General features: G+C 42.0%; 1 protein-coding gene across 3 annotated transcripts in view; it reads right to left on the bottom strand.

Moving 5' to 3' along the window:
• The window catches only part of SLC9A7 (solute carrier family 9 member A7), a 76,586-nt gene extending 55,399 nt beyond the window's left edge, over nucleotides 1-21,187 (bottom strand). Inside the window, exon 1 of one of the 3 annotated variants that reach the window (XM_051807005.1) lies at nucleotides 20,701-21,187. In XM_051807005.1, coding sequence (XP_051662965.1) covers nucleotides 20,701-20,968 — 268 coding nt within the window. In that variant the 5' untranslated portion in view covers nucleotides 20,969-21,187. The remainder of the gene's footprint in view (nucleotides 1-20,700) is intronic. The other 2 variants (XM_051807004.1, XM_051807003.1) reach the window with 2 other exon arrangements.
• Nucleotides 21,188-22,918: the final 1,731 nt, after the last annotated feature.

Raw genomic sequence — 22,918 nt, 5'->3', positions numbered from 1 at the left:
TCTTACACAAAAGTAATTCAAAATGTTATTAACTACAGTATGGATTTCCTTGGTGAAATATGCCAATGTAATGACAAGTACTTTTAATTTGTGCATTAGTTTCTACTGGCTCAGGGTTTGCAGAAAGAACAAAGTCAGATTCTTCACTTAGGCTGCCTGAAAAACAGAAGAGACAGCTGTTTTAACAGTAGCCTCCAACACAGTCTTGCAAATTTGGAATACAAGATGCAAAGGATGAGCACTTGCCACTCTCACAAGCCCAACTAGTAGGAACCTGCAGATGATTAGCAATCTAGAAAATTGACCCAAAGAAAAAACCAGAGTTCAAATCAGAAGTTTGGCATGAAAGAGCCCTTATGTTCACAGATGCTGCCTAAGCCAGTTTATTCCGACGATATTTCTTCAAGATTCCCTGTGGCTTTTGGCTGGAGACAAAAATAAAAATTTGTCTTTACGGAGCAGCCTCAGCTGCTTTTTTCTATCGTATCAGCAGACCTTTATCTGCAGCTTTGACTGTTGCCTTTTCACTGGCAGGTGTGGGTTGCCCCCCTCATTTATCTCCTGTGCATTTAACAATCGGCTCCCTCTGGAAAAGCCACTCAGCAAGAAGTGGACTACCAGAACATGCAAGCTGCAGCACTACCTGGACACTAACCTCTTAATACCTCCTAAAAAGGCAACCTGAGACTTACAGTAATTCCCACTGATGAGGAGCAAAACCAAGGTCTGATGTGCCATATAAAGTATTCTTTCTGCAAACTGCTTAGAAGTTTAATACTACAAGAGCATGGAACCCAAAAATGGATGATTACTGCTTTACCCTCCAGACACAGTGTTGCAAGCACACCTCGGACTTTAAATGGTGAGAGCTCTGGCAAAAGCTCAAGGTAGTTTTAAAAGAACTGCTCTCACTCTGAGGTTGCAGAGTATTAGGCTTATTAAATATTAAGGCCAGACAAATTGCAGAGTTGTCAACAAGACTCAAGACTTTGCAATCCAACACTGACAGACCGAGTGGTCTCTGTGGTATCTTCACCTAATGTTGCTATAGATTTTGCAAAAGGAGTGATTGCATGAAAGTAACTTGATTTTTTTTTCAGACAAGGAGTAGAAAATATTTCTGTCAGAACAACATTTCACAGTTCCAATTTCTGAGGAAATGTCTCATAAAAGCAAGGCAAATTCTGTCAAATAAAATTTATACCATTCTATTTTGCTAGACTTATGTCCTATCCTTATTAATGCCTGTGCTTTAAAACAAATTCGCTGTGAAAGATTAACTAGAGACATTCATAAAGGTTTTTAAAGGGGGATTCAAAAAAGAAATTTAAGACTTCTAAAAAAAAAAATCAAACAAAAGTGACAACAGTGAGAAAAGATTATATTAGCTGTTAAAAGAATTATTTACTGCACTAGGAAGAAAAATCCAAATCAAGTTATGAGTATTTCCATAGAGGTTTCCATCACAGTTCTGCCATTGTTTATAAAAGATTAGAATCAGTAGTGGATATTTAGCTAGGCTTCCACATTTACCTTGATCAAAACTACAGCACAAACTCACGTGACACCAGAAGACCCACACACACTGGAGCAGGGAGTGCACCCTGACATAGCTCAGACAGGGAGGAAAAAGGCTGGGTGATGACACACTGACTGTCAATAAAGCAAAGACACTCACCAAGAAGCAAAGTGCAAAGAAGCTGTAACCAAAACATGTTTCTACCCAGAACACAATTTTCTAAAGGAAACTGAAGTGTTCCACTCTGTACAGGCAGCACAATAAACTTCATTTCAGTTTAGAAAATTGCCTTCCACTTCCAGAAATCAGCAGGCAGAACATGAGAATATTGCATCGGGTTAGACAGCTCAAACATGAAATCCGGCCTCATTCCAACACATCTTAGATTTACTCTAAGATTGGACTTGATAAAACCCACAGGAGGCTGCTGTGCACTAGGATCCCATCCAGTTTGCTAAAATTTGTTAAGGATATCAGCAAGATGGGTCTCTTCCAAGAATGACAAAGCCCTAAAGCAAAGCCATGCTGTCTGCAGATTCCAGTCTTGAGTTTGCTTCCAGGTGATGCAAACAACCAGACATCCCTTTTTACAAGGGGGGAGGACTTGGCATTTTTGAACAAGTAAGTATTTAGGGGTTTGGTTTACCACAGTAGTGGGCTTTCAAAACTTCACCAATACATGAGAGCATAGCAGGGAGCTTAAAGAAAAGAAAATCTCAGTTGCAGGCATCAAAAAGGGACAACTAAAAGAGATTCAGTGAGTGCTTCTGATGCTTGCCACAACTCCTCACTTGTAAGATGGAGTTATAGCACTCCCCTGCAAACACATCACAGGGTTTAATGACTGAGTGAACTCCAGGAGAGCAGCAATCACATTCTGATAAAATAGGAGAAGGAAGGAAGAAAACTTTACAGAGACATCTTACATGATAACAGTTCCATATGTAAGCTCTCTTCTAGAAGATAAGAGGCAACACCAGAAGTTATGTAGACCTTTCAAGTCAACTGTTTGAGGTAATTTTCTGTTTTTATCTCAAACAACATCTAGTAATAGACCTTCACTGCTGCTAGAAACACTATCCTTGAGCCCAAGGTAAAGAAGAAGTTGAGCTAGAACTGCTGAAGCCTGAGTGAGGTACACTGACACAGAGATGATGATGCATTTTCTTAGAGTGGACAGAAGCAGAGCACAGGTTGGACTGGTAGACTTTTGGAGTAGCGACTCTCAAGTCATGGCTTTTGTAGTTTCCATAGACCTGGCGAAATATCCTAGAAGTCCACGTGAGCATGGAAGACAGTAATAATGGACATTGTTATTCAATTTCCTGTGCCAGAAGTAGCATGGAAGCTGGTTCGTACAAATGTACTATACAGGCCAGTTCCTTCAGTGTGACCTGTCAAAATTATCAAGTAGGAGCATGAAAAAAATAATATCTGTGATATGGTGTGGTGGGGGAAACAGTTTTCCCCCCGAAGTTATAAAATGGTAAAACCCCAGGGGGTGGTGACCCTTGAAGTTTTGAGGTTTTACCCAATGAGCGCTTTTGCAAAATATAAACATATCACAAGCAGAACGGAAGAGAAGGTAGTTGTAGTTGTTGTTAAAGAAGTAGCCATGTTCTGAAGCCACGAGCTGAAGGGGCAAGAGCCCCTCTGGGGGGCCATGGCCCCCCAGCCCCTGGCTGGTGTCATAGAAACTCAGAAACAGTGTTAAACTGGACTGAGGTCTGTGACTGAGAAGCTAAAGAAGTTTTCTCCACCGTGAGTTGGCAGACGGAGCAGCTGCAGGGACAGCAGTGGACGGAGAAAGTGGCAGAGAGCCAGGAAAGATAAGACCGAGCAGCAACAACAGACATGCAGCAACACAGAGAACTCCTGGAAGGAGAGAGAGAAAGAGAAAGAGAGCCAGCAGCAGAGAGAGACGACCTAAGCTCTACAGACAGAGGTTTTGGGGTAAGAACTGAACCAAAAGACCCCAAACTCCTTGGAGACCCCTCACTTCTTAGAAGGGAGGGGTGAAGTGCAGCATGCACTGCAGGAAGGAGCTGAAAAGCTCAGAGAAAGAATGCGGAGAGGGTGACCTTGGCCCCCCCCGCTGCTTGAGACAGAGCACAGAGCTCTGCAAAAGGGACTTGAATCCCCTGAAGATACAGACCGTCACGAAGACCCCCGTGCTTCGTGGTATGATGTGGTGACGTGACCGTTGTCTGGGTGAACGCAGCCCACGGAAGAGAAGACCCTCGCTTGAAGACGAGTGGCTGAGGGGCTTGGATACCCCCTCGTGTGTACTGGCAGAGATCCAGCTACAGCTGCTGCATGAGAAGAGGATAGAGACCTGCTGCCTTAGAGACATTGTTGCTCTGAGAGTAGAAAGGGATCTTTTCCTTCTTCCCTCCTGGACTTTTATTTGGAGGGGAGAAGAGATTTGATCCATTGTAAATACTTATGTCATGGTAGAGATAATTAAGATTGTATATAATGTATTGTAGTATTTATTTTGTACAGTCATTGTAATATATTCCCTTTCCCCCATTCTGAGTCTTGTGTAGTGTCTGGAAACCATCTCACACTGGGTTGAGATGTGGGAGGGGGTTTGGACTAGGGAATTGGATTTTGAGGTTCTCAAACCATGACATATGGCTACAGTAATACAAATCCAGCCTGACAGATAGCAGCTGGGCAAATGGTACCCACAGAAGTGCAAATATTCAATTAACAACACCTATGAGCAATAATCACAGATGTCCTGATGTCAGGAAACATAGTCACACCAGTTCCTGTCAAACCAGGGAACACACATACATCTGCAAAAAAAGCACATCACTGTGTACTCACGTCTAGTACTAGCAAAGACCCTAAAGATTGCAACTACGCATAAAATAATTTCACTGAAGAAAACAGTATTCAAAATATGTGCCTAGGCGGCTTATATCTATATCTTCATCAAGGAGAAATCCCTTCCCCCTTGCTTCTCCTCCTCTAAATCTATGTGTATATATCTGAAATAGCAATTATTTTCAAGCTCTTAGTTTGCTATTCAAAGGCTCTTTATGCAAGAACTGACAGCAAACTGTCACTATCAAAATACTGATCAGGAAAGACTGTCTTCAAAAAGTATCACTAAGATCTACCATTTCAGCAGCTGTGTCAAAGTCCACAGATTTGCTTGTTGACTCAACCAAAGGAGATTCCATAGTGAAAACTCAAAGGCAAGAAAACCTTCTTCAGAAGAAAGTATTAAAACTACGTGTAATAAATGACACTCACATAAGTGCTGGTGTTTTTTATACACCATTAACAGGTGTTATATTTGGTTTGTGCAGTTGCTAAACCAGCTAACCCAATGGAATCAGAAGCCCCAGTCAGTCAAGACATATCCTGATCCACAGCCTCAGTGCCAGACATACTAGGTACCCATACCCTGCAAAACACTTTACCAAAGAATTCATTTTAATTCTCTATTTTAAATTATATTGTAGTAAATTCCTAATGCTTTATCTATTTAAAGTGTTGGTTGTACTTGAACTGGATTGTTCCATCAAGAGCAAACTGTTAACATGAGATGTTACTCAGTTGCTCCAGGACCAGAGTATTGCAAAGTGCTGCATGCCACGGAAGAGTATAGCAACTGCCCAGTGGCCATTTACTCCTGGTTAACATCATATTTAGAAGAGACTATTATTACTGGGGATAGAATTGCTAAAGTGCTTTATCAGAACACCATTGAAAAAATTTGCATTTAGTATGACCCACCACACCAAGGGCAAATTGGAGTCTGAAGGCACATAACTCTTGGTCACAGTACTATTTATATTTGAGAAATACAGGGAACATTTCAGACTCCAGAATCAACTCTGATCTTCAGCCAGCACAGCAAAGTATTCCTTCTTCAGTGCTCCTGACATAACACAGTGCAGCATCCCACTCAGAATTGCAAGTACCTTTTTGCTAAGACAGCAAGCAATGGAAAGTAGAAATAAAATCTAAAATTTCAAGCTTTTAGTGAGAAATAAACAAATCAATCACATTTAGGAAGGGAGATACACTAGTACAGCACATGTGGTCTTGGAATATGCACTCTGCGTACTCTACTGTGCTTTTAATAAAATGAGTATGTTACCCTATGAGTGCTAACATTTTTTTCAGCCCAAATACTCCACAATATACTGAAAACTGAATAAATGCCCAAGACAATCTGCCCATTCATGACCACTAGAGTTCATCATTCCTACTTATTCTTCATCCTTCACAGATGCAGTAATCCTTATGAATGCAGGCTTTCTTTAGATTGTAAAGAATGGCAATAGGGCCATAATGAAAATCCATCCAAAGAAAATCCAGGCTTTCAGAGCATGCACTGAAGATTTGCTGATCTGTACAGTGGTCAGCTAGAAAGCATACACACTGCAAACAAAACAGGAAAATGGTGGAAATTGAGTAAAAATTGTTTATGAAGCACTACATCATTTAAATGCCGTATTTCAAAAACTGCAAAGGGCTTCCTTATGAATAAAGTTTTCACAGTACTCTCCTTCACAAATACACAGAAAGACTACATTTCCCCACTCCTTTTTGTCTAGGGATCCATAACTCACAGAAGGAAGAAATGACAAAAATAAAAGGAGGTTACAGATATGTTCAAACATTGTTGCAGGTATTGTGGAGCTCTCTGCTGCTGCTGTACAAAAGTATGTTCATGGCAGGTCCTGACAATGATGTATTCTGAAGTTGTAGCAATTAAAATAGTTCTTGAGAAAAATTACTGTTGCAATGCATGTTCACACCAAGGACCTCAAGAGAATTACTGCTTCAATGAGCCTTTCCTCAGTAGCAGGCAAACCAGCTGCACAGTGCTTTTGCTATAACCCAATGCAAATTAAAAAATTGTCTCCCAAATTCTAAAAATAAATTACACAATAGTTAATGCAACCCAGTAAATACACATTCATTGCATTTTTTGTGAAGCTTTTAACAAGCTGTATCAATTTAAGCAAGAGGACTTGTTATGAAATATGAGCAGGTTAAACAATAATAAATGGAAGATCAAATTGGATAACTGCTCCTTAGACTCACAGGTATAGAAAACCAGTTTGGAGATTGAAGCTAATTATCCTAAGAAAGCAAGCAGACTGCTTAGCCTACCATTTTCTTCTGGAATATTATAGCTGTATAATAGCTGTAATATTTCAAGAGGAACAACAGAACTTCAGGCTTCAGTACAGCATTATCATTGTCACCATAATGTTGCAGGTTATGAGATCCAGATGGGTGCAGGAGAAAGTGTCATATTTGTTATAATAGCAAAGCATTGACAAAAGGTGTGCCCAATTGCTCATGCTAAATGCTGACAGACTGAACTGCCAGATCACTGGGAAAACACTCAGTGTCAGGTTGCCAAGTTTTAGACCAAAAAACATAACAATAAAAAAAATTGGCAGATAATATCACTAAATATAAGAAATCTGCATATTCAGTACCCAGCCTAATGACTGGTCACTGCTAAAATATTTGCTTTGAGCACTGGATTCAGTCTTGATTATTCTCTGAGCAAAAGATCGTCTTTTCCAGCAGTCTAAGTGGAAGATTTACCATTAAATTCAACTGAAAGTTGACAGTGTCCCACAGTTCTCCTGCTACAACAGTAACTAAAACTTTGCACCAAATCAGACAGAAATAAAGGATGGAGAGGATCTTACAACATGAGTTATGCACACAATGCCCAATACTAAGACACTTGTGGGAAACACCAAAAACCCCACAAGACACCTGGGAAACTCCCCCATTAACTGTTTTACCAATAGTTAGGCACCCTTGAAAAAAATTAGTCAGCTCTCCTTATGTTGGCTAGAAAAGAGGGCACAAGAAGTCACTCCATGCCTCTGTGCCAGGTTGACTCAGCCATGGGGTAGGGACAGTCCAGCACCATTATACTCTCTAGCACTTGTACTTATTCTGTAAGAAACATGGCAGCCTGTCTGCTTTGCGTGGCTACTATAAAGAAAAAGATATGGATATGCTCTAGAAACAGGTCAGATATGCAAAGTCAGATCATGTTTAATTGGGGCCCTGTATAACCATTACAAGAGCAAAGAGCATGCACAGTATCCACTGCTTTAGAGTAGAGGTTCTGCTTTTCCCAGAACAGTAAAGATGATGCTGATGGAAATCAGTGAGTAAGGACAGAATCACAGCTCATGACCTGAGTTTGGCCAGGAGTTTCCCAAACAACCTCGACCAAACTTTTCCTGTTGCATACTTCTGGTCTAGTACTATTTGCCATTTCTAAAAGGCAAAAAATAAAATTAAAAGACTTCACAATGCTTGGATACTTGGTATTTCATGGAGCTGTAAATACAGACACACTTTTTTTTCCATCCCATATAAACAGGCTATGATAAAATCTGGGTTCTAACTTCAGGCTGATGAGCAGCAGTGGCTCAACTATTCCCCTGCTCCCTGCTATCGTACCATTCCTGCAGGTGTGCCAAGCAAGTAGGAGTACAAAGAAAAAAAGCAGCATAAACAGGTGACTAAAAACATTTTTAAGGGCTGAGCAACTTACTCGTGGTGGTTCAGAGATGATGCAACCAACATTGACTTCTAAAAATCTTTGCCACTATATACCTCAGCAGCCTAGCCCCAGCCACAGCTAGAAATTCCCTGCTCAGTTAAGTTCTTAAGAGGAAGTGTCGTTTTTCAGGATTTCCTGCTTATCACCTCAAAGAGTTGAGGCTACTGGCCTGTGACCCACAGACTACGTAGAAAGGTCTGACAAATAGCACAGCAATATAACAGTGAAAACTCTAGACTAGTAATCAGAATATTTTTCTTCTTTGCAGAAAAGCTTCTAGTTTTTCAGCCACTGTTTTGTCACCCCTACAAAAAAAAAAAAAAAAAATCATATTCTCCCAGAACATTTCTGTCTTCCAGTCTCTCAGCCCATTTGAACAAGCCTCATAGAATCTTCTGCCTTCTCCTTGGCTACATCTCTCTCTCTGCAGATACAATTCAGCCAAGCATTTCTCCTTGCGGTACCTGCTGCCACAGCAATTTGTTCTGGAACTTCTGCTGGACAGCTTAGGTGACTTCTCCAGCACTGGCTGACCTCCTACCCACTGAAGCTTACAAAAAACCTGCTTGATCCTCAAACCCATCAAGCACTAAGTAATAGATAAATTTTCCTGATCAAGACAACAACTTTTCTAGCAGAACATGTCCTACAAATATGAGAGTAGTAGCCCCTGGTCCATGGAACTTGGTCAGTTTGAGTTACAGCATGAAAGTGAACTTCATTCCACACATTTTAAAATGGATATTGCTTTCAAATTAATTATCTTTAACTTTGAAGTCCAGAATTATTCAATGGACCTCTGGCAAACAACTGCTAACAGGAATCAGAAAGATCTTCCCAATCCTTTTTAACTGCCCCAGAACACCCTCCTGGTCAAACCAGTCCACCCCCTCCAAACCACAGAAAACCCCTGCTGGAGCAGGAACTTCCCATAATTCTGTATTTGTCAAAAGCTGCTGTTTCCAGTTTCTCAACCAGTAAGGCAAATATAGTGTAACAGGCAAATTACCTGTAGTAAGAGCTGTCAAAATTAGGAGTATACTTAACCATTATTTAAGGTGCATCAGATTGCCAGCGATCATATATTTATTTCATATATGGATCAGAGATCTTTTATATTCTCCATGCAACATACACTCAGTTTATATTTCAGGACAATAGAAAGAAGATATCTGAGTTTTAGTTGACAAGTCTTTACGGTTTCACTATAAAAACCCACCATCTCCACGTGTAAAATATTTCTATAGTAAATCAAGTGTAAAGAAATACTGTTTCCAATCAAGTAAAGCTTCAGAAATCTGTCTCTGTGCTCAGATAGAGTATTACACAAGAACAGGTTATTCTGGAAAGTGAGCAATTCAACTGTGAGGTGTGCATGTTGTGTGTGGGTGCACACACGTGGGTCAGAAATGTGATCAGTTTAAGGATCTCAGTGTACAGAAAACACCATGCACATTTGGATTCCAGCACTTTGGCATCATTACAAAAGCTCCAACTTTTGTTCTTAAATAGTGCCCTTTTCTGCAATTAAAGGTTCTGAAGATCTCAGAAGAAGGGTTCAGTAAAAGACTTTTTTTACAAACTCATTATAACTTAATGTTACAAATTAACTCAAATTTCCTCACTCAGTATTCGAAGAAAAATCTATTAGATAACCCTGGTGGCAAATAGTTGCCTGTGGTCCAACTTTTCTCATCATAGCTGTGAAATCCATACTTTGCTCACGAGTCAAACTTTAAGCCTTCTTTGGAAGCACAAGGACTGAAAAGTAGGTCTTGCTTTTGACATAGCCTATCAGCAAGTTAAAAAAAAAAGTTAGTTTGATTCTTGCTATAATTAAATGTTCCTAGAGAGAGTGGCATCTTTACTTTTCACTTTACAAAAACACTGATTCATTAAGTATTAATTAAAAAAAATCTAAAACAATACCCACAGAACCAGGAGGACAGCTGAGAAAACAGCAACAAAGCAAGAGATGGTCAAGGAAAAAAGTTTATTGTAACACAAACAGCAGAAGTTTAATCTGAACACAATTCTCCTGTGCCTTGGGAAGCAGAACATCAAAGGAGTCAATGTTGCAATGAAAGCCTAGGTTGTAGACATGTAGAGAGACATAGGAATTCATATCTTATATATACACGTCACCTAGAAATAGGTAACAGCCCACAAGTGAAGACAAGGTACAGATAATTTCATTAGTGCTCAGGGGAACCAGTCTCAGTGATGGAGAAGACTGTGGTAGCAGGAGGAAGATAAAAATGACAGGCTATTTCAACCATTCTGATATTGAGCCAACGCTCTCATTCCCATTATGCAGGGAACTGAGCAAAGATCTTTAGTTTAGACTGAGGAAGAAAAAAAAAAGTAGGTCTGACCTATGGAGAGGAATCTAGGTTATCAGCATTCAAGTAAGCTATTGGATGCACTTGGGGCGAAGTGAAGTAACAATGAAAGAGTTTTAGGTGATTCTCACAAAAAAGCATGCAGTCAGCATAAATATAATACTTCATTTAGGAGAGCTAAAAGACAAGAATAACAAAACCCACAGGAACCATTGGACAGCAAGATTTATCTCTGTCAGCATCATGTATATGAATAAAGGAAAGCAAAAAGAGGCTATTAAAATTCATATAGACATCATCCTCCAAAAATTTTGGGAGTCTTAAAGTTCTCTGGGAGCTGTGGTAGAGATAATTCATAATGCAGAAAAACAACTTGTGATCTGGTAACAGAGAAGCAAAGACAACCTATGGCTTTGGCTAGTGAGCATAGCAAACCAAATGCTTCAGAGGTAGATTTTGAGTTTGTTTTTCTAATTTCATTTTTAAGAACATAACTATAAGTTTAACCAGTACCTAAAAGATTGAGGCCCCAGTGAGGGGCCTCAGCTTCAATGGACTAAAAAGAAAGTGATTACAAATGCGAAGTAGATTGTGCTTACACCTCCTGCCCTGCCCTTAGGAGAGGGGCTCTGTCATACATAAAAGCAACAAGCAAAGTCTCCCCTATCTGTAATTAGGGTTGACAAAACACTAAGATAAGCACCTGATGCTATGAGAAGATTAGGTATTTCTGTTTGAAGTACACAGAACTGTCCCAAGTTTTACACTTTGGAAGGGATCCCAAAACCATTAGGATCAAAAACTGAACATGTTTAAATAAATATACTCAAGCATTTGCCAGCAAAAGCAATAAAATCTTTTTATGGTTCCCTCAGGGAATGGGGGACATAATCAAGTATTACGTATCACCAAGATATCTACGCTGACATTTCTCTGTTTCATGCAGGCACATGTATAAACAGAGTATACTGCAATTATATTCTGTTACTGCAGCTTAACAAGCAGGTCATCATTAGAAAATCACTCACTAGTTCTTCAGTCATGCAGTGCTGAGGAAAAGATTAATTTTATGTCCGTGAATGTCTGTAAAAGATCATCAGGAAGAGAGTGTGTGTGTGTCTGTATGTATGTATACAAACTGCTATAACACATACAAACATGGTTGAAAAAGGTTAAAAGTTTCTAGATGTAAAAAATGAACTTCATAAACAATTTTTTGCCAAGTCAGACATACTGCTGTGCAGAGATCAAAAGCAATAATGATTAGGCTGAAACAGGGTACTGACACTCAGTTGCCTACGTAAAAGTCTATTCCAGCATGAAGGTTACTTCACTCACACCATCATATCTTCAAAATGCAGTGAATCATTCTTGGAAGAAGGTGAATAAATAGTGTCTGGTGGGAATACATTCCCTGTAAGACACTATCATTGAAGATAGGTATGACAAAACCACACCATTTATGCTGTGCAGCAATACAAAGACAACTGTCAAAGTAAAAGATTCAAGACAAACTGAACAAGCAGAAGTGTGCACTTCAATTTTGTGAGCCAGGAAAGGATGCTACAGTTAACCCTGCCAGACACGTCTGTGGAAGGTCACTTACAGTCAGCTTCCTCCACGCTTAATACAGAGGAAATATCAAAGACAAGTCAGGAGAAACAATCAGGTGTCACTTCCATGACAGAAATAAGCCTTTACACCAGTTTTCTTCCTCTAGGTATGTTCCAGACATGGCAGAACTGCAGTGTAGCCAGTGATGCCAACTCCATGCACTGGTTCACATCTCCTGTAAATGCTATTTCCACCTAGATGCCATATCCCTTCCAACTAGCCAGGGAGGGATAGTGTTTGCCAGTTCAAACTCCTCTATGGAGTCCAACTTCTAAAGGCTACTTTGAAAGCATAAATTACATAGCAAAACTAAAAGACAGTTGAAATAAGTTCATGTTTCAGGCCATGAATAACAAGTTCAAATATGGCATCTAGTAGCAAACACAAATACAGCATGAATTGTATTCTCTCTCTCTCAACCACTTAAAACTATCAACTTCATTGCTCATACACAGACAAGTAAATACAGTATCAGTGAGACAGAGCCTATGTAGGTCTTTGGTGAATTGCCATTACATCAAAAAGCCAACGCAGATCACTCAAAGATTCTCAGACAAAGCCTCTACTTCTCCAAATGTAATTTTTTTTAATACTTCATGATATATAAAAGAGTAGAGTTTCTAGTTCACCTACAAAACCAGCCAGATCCTAAGACTGCAAATAAGGGTGCTGGGTGTACAGGGAATGTAAATACATGATGTCTATCCTCAGCAGAGTTTTGGATGGGACAAGCATGACTTGTATGTTCAGAAAAGACCATAATGCAAGTACTCAAACTGCAGCAGAGCAAAGATTCTATGGCTAACACTAACAATTTGCTCACTAAGAAGGTAATTTAAGGAAGAACAGTCAAGTTGTTTCATGGATAAGGGGACTTCTCAAGAGAAAGGTCATTACACAATCAGTAAGCACAATGAAAGACTGAGAAATAGAAAGGATTACACACCAGTAAAACAACAGCAGAAAGCATATGGCACATTAAATGCAGATCTCCTTTCACCACTGAAGGACTCGATATCAATTGTCAAGTGCGTGGTAGTGGGGAAATAATTCCTTAGAATTAGAGTGGAAGCAGACAGTATCCATCCTTATGGATTCAGAGTATAAATCAAAAACTAGACATATCTTTGTAGGACACTTCATATTTTTAAACTATCATCAGTTATAACATCTTTCTATTAGTATCTCATATTCAGAGCAGTGGCAAAGGTTAACAGCAGTTTTCATATTTAATCCAATTCTTGAATTAATGGGACAGCATCCGAGCCTCAGAAGCAATAACTACACTCACAGTGTGTTGGCACTGATCATGGACATGGTGTGTCAGCTGCAGAGCTGGCACAGTGAACAATTTCACATGTAAGGGACACCAAGCAACACAAGTGGCTTTCTCTTTAACTAGCTACCTTTAGCAAGAATTGCAGGTGCACGCACTATGCATCCACAAACAGCCAACACATTGAAGACTGTCATCTTATGCACAGACAAGTTAATTGCATTTTAGAATGCATTTATACCATGCTCCTTTGTTTCCATCCTTTTTTTATTAAGAATAGTCTCACAACCTCATAATGAAAGAGCAGGAGAACATGTCAAACCCACTTAAAAAAAACCCAAACTCCTCAGTCCTAACTTATTTTTTTAAGCATAAGTGAGAAGTGAAGACAACTACGGAGACATGGCATTCTGAACAAGCAGACCAGTCTATTTAAACATTTCCACAGAGCCATCACACCAAGGTATCCATCCATCAGCCCCACAGCTCTGCTGTTCAAACTTTCCCCTCCAAGGGGCTTACAAAGTAACAGAGGAAGAATTAGAAATACACTCAAAATGTGTACTTAAAGTTTGCAACGGGTGTTTTGGTGGCCTCAGTTGTCTTTAAAACCATTTACTACAGACCTATTTCAACAAGGCAGAGGCATTTTGAAAAAAATCTACAAGTGAAGGAAGTGGCAGCTGTGGAGAAGTAGTCTAGACTACAGCAGACCTGCAAGTCCCCCCAGCATGGCATTAGGGCCAGGACCCTCCAGTGGCAGCAGAGCTACCCCATTGCTGAGTAATCAAAGGCAGCAGAGTAGCCAAGCCCATGGACACTCCTGGCAGCAGTGCTGCACCCATAAGAGCTCTGTCAGGATAGGAGTGCAATCTTTTTCCATCCATCACCCACACATAACATCTGCATCAAGAAGTGTGGAGCTTAAACCCAGCCTTTGAAAAGGAATATGAAATATCAAAGCCAGGAAGAATGTACAGAAACCACACACCAACCCTGGCTAAGAGCACAGTTCATCTTCTTGGCTCTAATTTAGATGGAGCCTTCAACTATTTCTCCCCAATAAAAAAACCAGCTTCTACCAACATAGCTTTCAAGGGCCTTTAGGTGCTTTTAAAGCAAAGTCTGATTTCAGAGCACAGGGAAAAAACCCAAACAGTTTCATACAATTTCTCTTCTCTCTTCACACTCAGTTAATTGTAGGATGAAGTGGTTTTTAACTGGAGAAAAAAAGCAGTGCGTTTTAGCCAAATTACCCATCTCTGGTAGGCACTGAAAAGATCTGAACTGCTGAGAATCTCTGTGTATTCTTTACAACTCTAGTAAAAAACCCTTCAACATAAATACCCTTCTAAAAAAAGAATAATTGCTTGTATCACATCCTTTCAATGTAGACATCGCTTGGTCTAAAGCAAGGGGAGAAAGGCTATATTCAGTATTAAATGGGATAAAGCTTTAATCCTGAGTCACAAATAAGAACTCTCTGTTGGAGAAAAAAAAAGTCTACAAGTTGATATTTCTGACTGTCAGTGTGGAAACAACAGACTTGAGTTAAATACTGAGGCTGTCTCCTGAACATACAGGGACAATTCAGCAGCTCAGTGCTGGACTCTCAGCAGTCAGCAGGTGAGCAAGGAGAGAACATCCATGGTATACAATACCTGTTAGAAACCTAGATAGGAACTGCAAAATATTGTTACTTCTGGCCCCTAAGAGGTCAAGATACATAGTTCTGAACTGCAGAATGTGTCCTATAACTTTACTTTTTTTTTTTTTAAATGATGTCTGACCTGTGGTTCCTGCTTCAGACTTCTGGTTTCTAAATCGGTGCAGCGTGAAACTGCCACTCCTACCTAATGAAGAGAATGATTGTTCAGATAGCAGCAGAATGATGTCCCTACTAAGGGAAAGGTTTCACCTAGTTGTCTAAGACGTTGTCTTGAACTACTCTACAGAGTCAGTTGGTAAGGGGAGGCCAACTTTCAGAAGGAAGGAAAGGGGGAAAGGGCTACTATGCACCCACAAAGTGAGGTTTGTGGGTACCGAGGATACAAGAGGATCATAACTATCTGAACCACAACACTTTTCTGTCACAGGGAATTGAGTCTTCCCATCACTGCTTCCAGACCTATCTGTATGCATTGCAGAAAACCATCCCGGCTTGGAGGCAAGGCCAGTCACCCAAGAGTTTGGGCAAGTCAGAGGCAAGGCTTTACGCCTGTTTCCAGTTGTGCTGGGAGCAGCAGAAGTGTAGAGTTCCCCCTCTGTTAGTGAGCCCAGGACATGCAGTACTTTAGAAAGGTTTCACAGGTTGCACTGGTGCACCTAAATGCTGCCCAGGACTGGTTGTTCAGCTGACCCAGGAGAACTTCCTGTTGTGTGCATAACTGCTTTGAGTGAAGGCAGTTTGAGTGTTAAGATGCACTAGTCTTTCTATAGCACAGGAAGTGAGAAAGGTCTATTAAAGACACACTACAAGAGACGACACACAGCTATAACCACTTCAACACAACCTTTTTTTAATTAAATATCAGAAAGAACAGTATCTGAATTGTTCACTGTGTTTGAATGAACAATTACTGTTTGTTACAGAAAATTCACAATGCAGTACTGTAAAATCCAGAGAGACAAGATTACACACCAGTTGCTACATAGATTTTTATTAACACAGCTATGGAAATGCTCCCTATCACCTTTCTATGATCATCTATAAAACAAAGGCCTACTTTACCAAACAAAAGGAGACAGCTGAAAACCCAGGCCTGATCTCTCCCATTCACCCTCTTCTAAAAACATGGAGCCCCAATGACTCAGTAAAGAAACACTGAGATCGGGACACCAGCAGCATCTTGTTTTCAGTTTTCTCATCTGCACCAAAAGCAGAAGCGACTCGAGTAGCTGCATCCCAGTTCAGTCCTTGTGTTCTTTCAGGAAGATTCATCAGAGGATCTGTTTAGAGACATATTTCTATTGCAAAGTAGCAAAGAAAAATTGGTAGTTGCAAAAGAAACATTCTGAAGTGGACAAAGGAAAACCTCAAACTCCTACAGGGCCCAGACAAGTGCAACACTAACTTGTCATGGAACCACCTCACTGACAACAAACTTGTGCTCTAGACATCAGCTTACCTCCACTCAGCACACTCCAACCAACACAAGCAGTCAATGAGCACTCACAGAGGGCCAGAAGGCAGGCAGACATGTGAGCTCTGCTATATCACAGAACTGGCATCTGTGCTAACTTTCTAATTCAGATGAGAATTACAGTATATGCAGAGGAACACCTTTCCCCCTTCAGCCTCTGCCTGTTTCCTACAATCACGTGGTGCTGCAGAGCAGTAGAAGCTTTAACAGCCAGGTATGTCACCAAAGGCTTCCTCACACAAAAGGAATGCACATGTCCACTTCTCTCTTCTTTGGTTCATGCCAGTGATCTGAGGGTATTCCGGTGTTGATTTGATAGAACATCTCAAAGATGAAGTTCACAAACATAAAAATTAACTCATTTATCTTAATTGCTCTTAAAACCACTGCCCTTGCTAAAAACCCACAACTAAACAAAAAAACCCCAAACCCACAAAAACACCGACAAAACAAAGAAACCCAAAATCACTGCTTTGAGGACTACAGATGAATTGTACTCCAAAGATACTTCAGAAACATCAGCAATTTATAAGCTATCCAACTACCCCACCTGAAGAGCAAATCTGAAATATATGTAGGTTAATAACAGATATAAGTAGCATTTCTTCTAATTCTGTCACAAGATAAATTTATAATTTTTCCATCCAGTCACAGGCCGTAAAGCAAGCTTACAGAAAAGATTGGTATTACTATTAAAACATCCTGAGCAGCCAAAAAATTGAGCAAGACTCACTTCGAAAGCCCGTAACAAAGTGATTTAAAATAATTTTTGGGAAGAACAAGCAGGTTGCCAGAGAAAGTATAATGTTCTCAAAACTGGGTGCTCAGTTATGATCCTAAATCTAGTATTGGGAGGTTTATGTCAAAGTGGCTTATTAAATACCAACACGGACATGATTTTGCTGGCAGTGGACATGTGTTAGGTCATTTCTAGCATGTGTAGATATCAGAATGGTAACAGAGCACTGCAGCCAGATGAGCTAAAAATAGATCTTTTCAGTAACAACTCTGTGGATACAGAAACTTAGTCTGATACAGAGTATTCCAGAACAGATATACTGTTTTTATCCTGAACATTCACAGTTTATCTCATTTCTGATCCACAATAGGTAATTGAAGTATTATATGCCTCTTCATATGTTGTTTTCTTTTCTCTGTACCCAAGTCTGGTTTGCTTTTACTTTTATCTGCAGTGCTAGGACATGTAGTTCCCAGACAGTTCCAGAACAACCCCACAGTCAAGAAGGTACATGATAGGACTTACATCTGTGCTGATGCATGAGTGGCCAGTGTACCTAAATTATCACTTCTGAAAAGAGACAAACTAATTGCATAATGGGAGTGATACCACTGAATCTGCTGGAAAACATCTACATACCTAGACAGTTGCTTCCTGAGGAGCAGAGTGCTGGGGAGCCACCATCAGTTCCCACCCTTAAGCTCTACCCTGAGCTCGACGTGCATGTTCCATGTACTGTTGCTTCCTACTAAGTGGCAATGCTTCTCAGCAGAGAATGAAGAAACTGCCAAACAAAGTTGTCACTGAACCTATTCTGGAAAAACACATCTCAGAATACTTTATCCTCGGACTAACACAAATAAAAGCAAGCATCATGATCATTATCACAAGTTGAAATACATGTGCCAGCAAAGCCTCAATTCCTTAGTTGCTCTGTTGTAGATTAGTGTTAGGTTGGGTTGTGTTGGGTTTTTTTGATTGCTCCATAATGGCTTGCATTAGCAATACTGGTCCTGGAGCAGCTGCCATTTGTAAGTATTTAACTTCAATGGAGCAACAGCCTTAATACAGTTTCAAGACTTGAATTAAATTGTATTTAGCACTTTATAAGCTAAATAAATACTTGTGTTTTTAGAACTTCAAACTCTTTGGTTGAAATATTGAGTTATGATTTTGTGTTCAAGACAGACATGATCAAACATATGCACTTCAAATACATACATATTTTTTAGAAGTGCAATTCTCAGATACCAAATTCTTAGCAAAATAGAAACCCATCTATCAGTTTAACCACTGTCCTTTAAGTAGACAAGGAAGGAAAAGGAGAAACTCTTATTTGAAGAATTAAGCCTGATTACCAGAAGTATACCGGAAAGTTACTATGACGCTATGTTGTTTTCCTTGCTGTACAGAAAGTCTGCAAAATGCTTAAGTGAAACTAGGTCTGAGCAGAGCTTTGCCAGCATATTGCTAACTATATTAGAAAGGAACTGAACTCACTAAACAGGTTTCCTAGTATGTTTGCTACGACAAGGCAAGAGTCGGTTTGTTTAGGAGGGAGAAGACCATGTATTTTGATATGCTAAAGGGACTCGTTTAGACGATGAGCGCATTGGGGAATGATTTATAAAAAAACATTACTTTTGGCACACCAAGAACATAGAATGATTTGAGCCAATCATTCTTTTGGCAATGCTGTCAGTGGGGCAGAAAGAGCTATAGCACAGTGACTTTCCTAAGACACAACTTGGACACTTTTACATCACATTGGAAACTTAACACCCATTTCACGGATCAGGAAATATATGTTAGAGTAAACTAATTTGAGTTTAATGAGAGGCAGAAGCTCTCCAGTTGAACAATTTCTCATTTCCCACACAGCTCATCAAAACACGTACCCAAATGCCCTTGATGCCCTGGTACTTGTATTGCATGCATTAGCACTCCCACATACACAAGATTTCCACCATAAACTAAGCCACTGAAATCACTGAAATGATCATGAAACATAAAGGAACTTTCTGAAGGTGCCAAAACCAAGGTAATATCTAAACCACATCTTCAATACCACCTTACCCTGCCTCTTTTCCAATCAGCACACAGACAATCTACTGTCTCCTGAGCACTATTCACCTGCTAAGCATTATAATGCCTCTGCATAACTTACTTATATACCCAGTTGTTAATTTGTCAGTCTTCAGCAACGAGCACATGTGAAGTACACAGCAATGCAGCAGAGATCAGTGACTAAGAGTAAATTGGGATGATTTAAGAGAAGCATCACCAGAGGAAAATTCCACTGCTTTGCAAGCAATCACATAGCCCTCAAGAGCAGCAGTATTCATTGGGGAGGAAACACTTTCCTCATCCCCTCGAGTGCTGAATTTCTCATCTGTGGTTACCATCAATATGCTCATCCCGACCAACATGGGCCAGGTGTTTCACACGGTTCAGCAGGAACCGATTCCGCTCACGAAGGAGAAGAAGTGCCCCCGGCGCTTATGGCAGTAGCCAATCACGAGCAGACAAATCATTTTTTAAATGGATGGCTGCTCCTCATCGCGACCGATTATGCTCTGCGTAGCAAACTGCGCACCAAATACAACCGGTCGAGTTCCCGGCGGAGCGAGAGCTCCACGTCCCCGGTGCAGGCTCACCTGCCGCCCTCTGCGCCAGCAATTCACAGCGTCAGAGAGACCAGATCAGCACCGTGAACATTAACCAGCCGAGCCCGGATCCTCCGGACCATCAGCCTCACAAACGCAGGGAGGAAACACAGCTTCTGCTGAGGAGTTTACTTTCCCTTTGCTCACATCCATCAAGAAAAGGGGGCTGGAGAGGGCAAACAACTCAGCACAGCTCTCCTTCCACCAGGAGGGCTCGGGATGAGCCGCGGGCGCTGTCAGGGTGCGTGGTGTCAGTGCGGTCAGTCGGTGTCCGCAAACGCGGGCCACCGGTGAGAGCAGCGCGCCAACAGCCAGGGAGCAAATCCCGGACCCTAAACACGCTCCTTTTCTCGTGTTGCGGCCGCAGTACGGCGAGGGCATTGGGATGGCGATTTCCAAAGTCATCACCGCAATGACCTGCACGTCCCGGTTCTCCACATTGCTGAAAGTACGGCCGGCGAGCTGCCTGTTTGCGGCGGGAAGGGTCACTGGAACGCTGTCCCCGCCAGCACGGCCACGGCGGTGGGACGCACCTTCCCGCAGGACACCGCTCCGCTGCCGTACGGGAGGCAGTCTCCTTCTGTCCCAGGAAAGGCGGGGGCGAGGGGAGGGGAGCCAGGAGCAGCGGCGGGGGCGGTCGGGCTCTGCGGCAGCGGGGCTGCCCCTGCCCGGGGCTCGGCCTACCCGTGTGCTGCCGCCCGCCCGCCGCGGGCTCGGCGCTCCCCGGCGGGGCACAGCGGCCCGCCGCCGCCCCCCGCCCCTCCCGGCACCTGCCGCGGGTGACTCCGGGGGCTGAGGCGCAGGTGGCGCCGGGGCCCCGCGGGACTCACCGTAGATCATGGCCAGGCCGGTCTCGTGGAGGAAGCGGACGCGGCGGTGCTTGAAGAGCCAGATGGTGAGGATGGTGAGGGTGAGCAGCAGAATGAAGGTGAGCAAGCTCACGCTGTCCTGCCGGTGGCTCTCCTCCGCCTCCTTCTCGGTGGCGAGCTCCTCCATGGCGCTGCTGCTGCGGCCGCTCCGCTCCGCCGCCCGCAGCCCGCCGGCCGCCAGCAGGAGCAGCGGGAGCAGTGGCAGCCGGCGGCGCAGGGGCACAGCCATGGCTGCGGGAGGGAGGGATGCCGCGGCTCTCCGCTCCGCTCCCGCGGCAGCGGCCCGCGGGCACTGCCCACTGCCCGCCTCGCGGGGGAGGGAAAGGACGGCGGGAGGGAGCGGCCCCGGCGCGCAGAAACCCGCCCGCCACCGCCTCCCCCGGCCCCTTAAAGGCGCAGCCCCGCCGGTGCTCCTCTCGGTCGGGCAGCGAAGGCTCGTCTCCCGTGAGGGCGCAGTGTCTTCCTTTCCTCCTTCCACCGTGTCCGGCCCGGCTGCCCCCGCCCGGCAGAGGTGCAGGGATGGCTGAGGACCGGCCCGCGCCGCCGCGGGGCTGGTTCTGCTTCGCGAGTCCCAAGTGCCGCCTCGGTGTCGCGGGCAGCGCGGCAGTCCCGGTGCCGGTGCCGCTCTCCCTGCGGCGCAGAGCGAGCCCGTGGTCAGCTGCTACAGCGGTGCGGTGTTGGAAATCATCACCCCAGAATCCACCCTGTCCCCATCTGGGCCCGGGCTGGGCCAGGGGCTGATGGTCTCCGTGAGACCTGGAAAGGAAAAGGCACCGTCGTTTCTTTCTTTCTTTCTTTCTTTCTTTTTTTTTCTTTTGTTGTTTCTTTCTCTCTCTTCTCTCTCTTTCTCGCCTCTTTCACCTATTTCCCTCTCTCTCTTTTTTTTTTTTTTTTTTTGTTTTCTTTTCTTTCTAATAAGACACAGGAAAACTTACTAAAAACAAATCGTTAACTTGGAGGTTTCCATCCAAATACATCCTACTGGAGATTTGCTTCTAGGAAGTAAGACAATTGTAGGAAATTAATAGATAGCTTCTCAGTACTTTTAATTTGACATTTTTTTGCTGAAAAGTAAAAGAGTATATCCTTACTGCTTTAAACTCGAGTTAGGGGAAGGAAAGAAAAGCTGCTTTTTGCAAGCAAGCCAAAATCAGCACCTTCTTTAGCTTTTTTTTTCTTAAATGAATCACAACCCCTTTAAAAGATGGAATTCTGAGTGATGAAAATGTTTACCTTTAAAGAAATACAAAACGCTGTAGAGCTCGGGTTTGTGTTCTCTTTTGGAGTTTTTTGGTTTTTTGGTTTGGGGTTTTTTTTGTTTGTTTGTTTTAATCAGCTTCAGTAGGAGGGTGCTTTCCCTTTGGCTGCCAGGGGAATTCCCTCACAGCTTCCAGTGGTGGTGTAAGCAGTGCTGACATTTCTGCTCGTGTGACATTTCTTCCAGAGCTATTTTCAATCATAACTTCTAACATGTATTTTAGCCATTGTTTTGCATAAGAAGAAAGCACAATACCTTAGGCCACATCTTTAATTAGTTACATGCCAGGTCTTATCTCCTTTAGGGATGTGCTCTTTCTTAATATTGTTGCCATGTTTCTGCAGTTATTTGTCGGGGTGCTCTAGATACAAGAGTCTTTCCTCCTGCTAGTGGATCTGGAATTGTCTTGTGATATATATTATTCTTTGGGAGGCTCCATTTTACGAATATTTCAAGATTACAGCTATGTAAATCCACATTTCTATTTATATGTAGTTCTTTTAAATATGGTATTTATGCAAACTCTCCTCAACAACCATGGAAATCTATTGTAATCATGCGCAATTATCTTTAAATATTTGATTGTGCAGGGCTGAAAGTTTACATTGACAGTGCTGTCATTTGTAAACCTCTTAGAGATGAAAAGCAGTAATTTGCCCTGAAGACCTAGCTCCTAAACTTATGTGAACCATTAAAAATTTCTGCCTCAAGACTGCCTTATGTTAAATCTCACATTAAAAATTAACATTTCTGGTGTAATAAATTAACATTTGTGGTGTAATGAGAGCATTATACAGCTAAATCTTTTCTGTGTGTCTTTAGGATATACAACCTACATACAATATAATGTATATCTTTAGGATATAACCACCTACAGGCTTCATAGCAGACTACAGGTATGCAATACCATGCTAAGTATGT

Source organism: Manacus candei, unplaced genomic scaffold (assembly GCF_025592945.1).
Source record: "Manacus candei isolate 608988 ecotype Guabito, Panama unplaced genomic scaffold, ASM2559294v1 h1tg000069l, whole genome shotgun sequence".
In the NCBI taxonomy this organism is placed as follows: Eukaryota; Metazoa; Chordata; class Aves; order Passeriformes; family Pipridae; genus Manacus; species Manacus candei.
Note: the sequence above shows the minus strand (reverse complement) of the source record. Positions and strands in the feature narration are given on the sequence as shown.